A 4,734-nucleotide genomic window follows, 5' to 3' on the forward strand; every position below is an offset into this window, starting at 1 on the left:
AGCAATCAACCCTTTCAACACACATCTCCCAGTCTACACACACCTCCCCAGTCTACACACATCTCCCCAGTCTACACACATCTCCCCAGTCTACACACACCTCCCCAGTCTACACACACCTCCCCAGTCTACACACACCTCCCCAGTCTACACACACCTCCCCGTCTACACACATCTCCCCAGTCTACACACACCTCCCAGTCTACACACACCTCCCCAGTCTACACCACCTCCCCAGTCTACACACACCTCCCAGTCTACACACATCTCTCCAGTCTACACACACCTCCCCAGTCTACACAATCTCCCATCTACACACACCTCCCAGTCTACACACATCTCCCAGTCTAACACACCTCCCCAGTCTACACACACCTCCCGAGTCTACACACACCTCCTGAGTCTACACCAGTTTACACCAATGCAGGATGCGCAGACTAGTAGTACAAAGTTGGCTAGAACAGCAAGAAAGTTTAAAAATATCACACACACACACACACACACACACACACACACACACACACACACACACACACACACACACACACACACACACACACACACACACACACACACACACACACACACACACACACCACACACACACACCCCACACACACACATTTTTGTGTGTGTTTGTGTTATCTAACCTAATGTGGGACCTTATATATAAAGGTGTTAAGGGAGAAACGATCCATCTCTCCCTGTAGGAGCCACCGCTCCTCCAAGTCCCTCTAGTCTAACTTCTGTTGTTCTCCCTCCTGTAACTAGATTACACCATGTTTATAGCTGACGTGGAACCGCTGTAGGCCCATATTGATGACGTTAGCCAGCTAGAACTAGTAGTGATGAACCACAGTTTTAGGAGTATGTGGGGAGAGCCAAGCAGTGTGTCAATTTGATACAATAGTCTGAAGTTTTGAGAAACAATCTTTTTTTTATGTGAATCTCGGTGCAAAAAGACAGTAATTAGAGAAAATGGTTGTCATAACAACAATGTTTACTTGTTTACTTCCCCTGGTACATACAGCGGGTTTAGTACCTTAGAGAGGATGCTGTTTTAAAGCTTTCCAGGAAGTAACCGCTCTGCTCTCTGACCCATGCCTCCAACAGACAATTAGAGCTGCGTGAAAAAAAACGGCCCATCAAACAGTTGTTGGCTTTTACTTTAACTACCGACAAGACAATACTCCTCTGCATAATAATCCAGTGATAATAGTGTGTGTGTGTTTGTTTATTGTTGCCCCAGGCATATCAAACACTTCTTATTATTAATATGACTCATTATGTTGGGAGGCAGGTAGCATAGTGGTTAGAGCGTTTAGCCAGGAACCAGAAGGTAGCTCGCTCGAATCCCCGAGCCGACATGTTGAAAAAAAGTTGATGTGCCCTTGAGCAAGGCACTTAATCCTAATTGCTCCTGGGTCACTGTTGTTAATGGCAGACCCTGGCCGGGACCCCTCTTTCCGGGGATGTCTCAGAGGGCGTTAGAATTTGTGCAAAAAACACATTTCCATTTCACACATGCATATCATACACAATTGTACATGTGTGAAACAGGACAAATATAAACACCCATCAAATTATTATTATTCCCAAAGTAATTGTTTGCCTCTCTCTCCCCCCTCTCTCTCCCCCCTCTCTCTCCAGCTCTCCCCATGGTGAGGAACTGTGATGATCCTACTCTGGCCCCTCAGAGCAGGTCTATGGGTGATGTTGAGGAGCTGGCTGCCAGCTATGAACGCAAACTCATAGAGGTGGGTACTACTGGCTGGCGCAGTCTTACCCTTACCAGTACTTAGGCAGCTGAGATGGCTGCATTTCATTCCAGAATGTAGCTTTCTCCCATCTACCCTCATTCACTCCCTTTCATGGAGCTGATGGAGAGGTCGTGGATTTCTATGCATATGGCAGCAACTAGTCAGAGCTCAAATGTTTATTCTATTCTACTGAGCCGTTTACTTTGCGTTTGTATTCTTATCTTTTGTTATTTCTCGTTGTTGCATTATCGAGAAGGAACCTGCAAGTAATAATTTTGTTGGAAGTTGTATACCATGTGTATCCTGTACATACGACTAATACAACTTAAAACTATCTACCCAGTCATCACAGATCAGTGAAGGGAATTGCTATCACCAATCCAGCCTGGTCAAATCACTGTGATTACTTCAAGAAGGGATTTCTAAAGTATTCAAACAGTCATGGAGTTTGTAGGCAGCTGATGCACAGTTCCAACCCTGTTTTTACACATGACGATGATGCAGTCACTCAGAGACAGAGCCAGGGAGTGGGTGGTTCTGGGAGTTCTTGGCATGCTGGTTAACTAATGACCAACCAACGGTGTGGCACTCTGTGCTGAGAGACAATGACATCAGCAAACCCCGGGAACACCGCCCGCCTCTATTTTAATGAGGTTGCAGTCAATTATTCATAAGTGTTTTATATTTCTTTAATAAGAAATAATTCTGTTTGTGTTTGGGGAAAACTGTCATTTCACTTATTTATGCATTTATCTATGTCTTTTGTATTGTGTTTACTTAATGATGCGTTCATTTGCTTGCCTGTCAGTCTCAATAGGGCTTTCCTAAACATGCTGAGACGGGTACTGCCGTTTTCACTTTAAATCTCAGTTCAACCCTGTGACAACTTTATTTAAATGTACTGGCATACAGTGTACATTTTTCTTTTGTCCTCCACATTATGCTACTATCTGGTTTGCCTGTTTATCTTCTCTCTGAAGTCATGGAAACATGCAGATGTTTAGACTACAGCATCTTGGCTAGTACTGTTGGCTGTTGCTATTGACAATGGGTTTTACTGGTGGCCACAGTGAAATAGTTGGAAAGTATAGGAGATTTGCTTTCATTAGGAATATGTAATAACCACATGTATAACCGCAATTCTTTATAACCAAGTTCAGAGGTGTGATATGAGATAGTTTAATATTGTAAGATACTATTATGGGATGTAGTAGTCTTTTTGTGGAGGAGAGATGGATATGTGTTTGAGGGTGTTTGTTCTATGAGGAGGGGATGGATGTGTGGGTGAGAGGGGGATGGATGTGTGTGGTGAGAGGGGGATGGATGTGTGTGGTGGAGAGGGGGATGGAATGTGTGTGGTGGAGAGGGTGGATGGATGTGGTGTGGTTGGAGAGGGGGGATTGAATGATGTGTGTGGTGGAGAGGGGGATGGATGTGTGTGGTGGACGAGGGGATGAATGTGTGTTGTGGAGAGGGGGATGAATGTGTGTGGTGGAGAGGGGCATGATGTGTGTGGTGGAGAGGGGATGAGTGTGTGGTGGAGAGGGGGATGAATGTGTGTGGTGGAGAGGGGATGAATGTGTGTGGTGGAGAGGGGGGATGGATGTGTGTGGTGGAGAGGGGGATGAATGTGTGGGATGGATGTGTTGTGGTTGAGAGGGGGATGGATGTGTGTGGTGGAGAGGGGGATGGATGTGTGTGGTGAGAGGGGGATGGATGTGTGTGGTGGAGATGGGGATGGATGTGTGTGGTGGAGAGGGGGATGAATGTGTGTGGTGGAGAGGGGATGGATGTGTGTGGTGGACAGGGGGATGGATGTGTGTGGTGGAGAGGGGGATGAATGTGTGTGGTGGAGAGGGGGATGGATGTGTGTGGTGGAGAGGGGGATGAATGTGTGTGGTGGAGAGGGGGATGGAATGTGTGTGGTGGAGAGGGGGATGGATGTGTGTGTGGAGAGGGGGTGGATGTGTGTGGTGGAGAGGGGGATGGATGTGTGTGGTGAGAGGGGGATGGAATGTGTGTGGTGGAGAGGGGGATGGATGTGTGTGTGGTGGAGAGGGGGACTGGATGTGTGTGGTGTGGAGAGGGGATGGATGTGTGTGGTGGAGAGGGGGATGAATGTGTGTGGTTGAGAAGGGGATGGATGTGTGTGGTGGAGAGGGGGATGGATGTGTTGTGGTGGAGAGGGGGATGGAATTGTGTGGTGGAGAGGGGGATGAATGTGTGGTGGTGAGAGGGGATGAATGTGTGTGGTGGAGAGGGAGATGGATGTGTGTGGTGGAGAGGGGGATGAATGTGTGTGGTGGAGAGGGGGATGAATGTGTGTGGTGGAGAGGGGGATGGATGTGTGTTGGTGGAGAGGGGGATGGATGTGTGTGTAGAGAGGGGGTTGAATGTGTGTGGTGGAGATCTCCACAAACAGGAAGTGACATGAGAGGGAGACGGGGTGGTGGGGGGAAAGGAGAGGGGCGGGGTAGAGGACTAAGCTGTCCACTCAGATTGGCACGCATGCAAGCACACACACAGGCACGCGCACCGCACATGCACACCCAAATTGGCAATTTGTTGAGCATTATTTAGTCCATCCATCTCTTCCATTTTAAGATCAATATAGGAATGGCTACAGTGGAACATGTTTCCAGGCTGCTATTATTGTGAGTCTATTGTGAGTCTTTTCTAAATGAACAGAAATAAAGCCTGTTAGTAATTGCTGTGGTGTTTTCTGCTGTTGGATAATTAATGAGAGAACAGATCAAAAGGAAGATCCAGAGATCCCACAGGAGTCCCCGACCCATATCTCACTGTTATACACACACAACACACCACAACACACACACACACACACACACACACACACACACAACACACACACACAACACACACAACACACACACACAACACACACACACACACACACACACACACACACAACACCCTCAAAACAACCCTAATCTCATTGTAGAACAAACACCTA

The 4,734-nt window shown here is 47.2% G+C and overlaps 1 protein-coding gene across 1 annotated transcript in view; it reads left to right on the plus strand.

Moving 5' to 3' along the window:
• The window catches only part of snx29 (sorting nexin 29), a 117,129-nt gene that overhangs the window by 75,650 nt on the left and 36,745 nt on the right, over positions 1-4,734 (plus strand). The window contains exon 15 of the mRNA XM_024136864.2: positions 1,651-1,757. Coding sequence (XP_023992632.1) covers positions 1,651-1,757 — 107 coding nt within the window. The remainder of the gene's footprint in view (positions 1-1,650; positions 1,758-4,734) is intronic.

Source organism: Salvelinus sp. IW2-2015, unplaced genomic scaffold (assembly GCF_002910315.2).
Source record: "Salvelinus sp. IW2-2015 unplaced genomic scaffold, ASM291031v2 Un_scaffold1038, whole genome shotgun sequence".
Taxonomy (NCBI): domain Eukaryota; kingdom Metazoa; phylum Chordata; class Actinopteri; order Salmoniformes; family Salmonidae; genus Salvelinus; species Salvelinus sp. IW2-2015.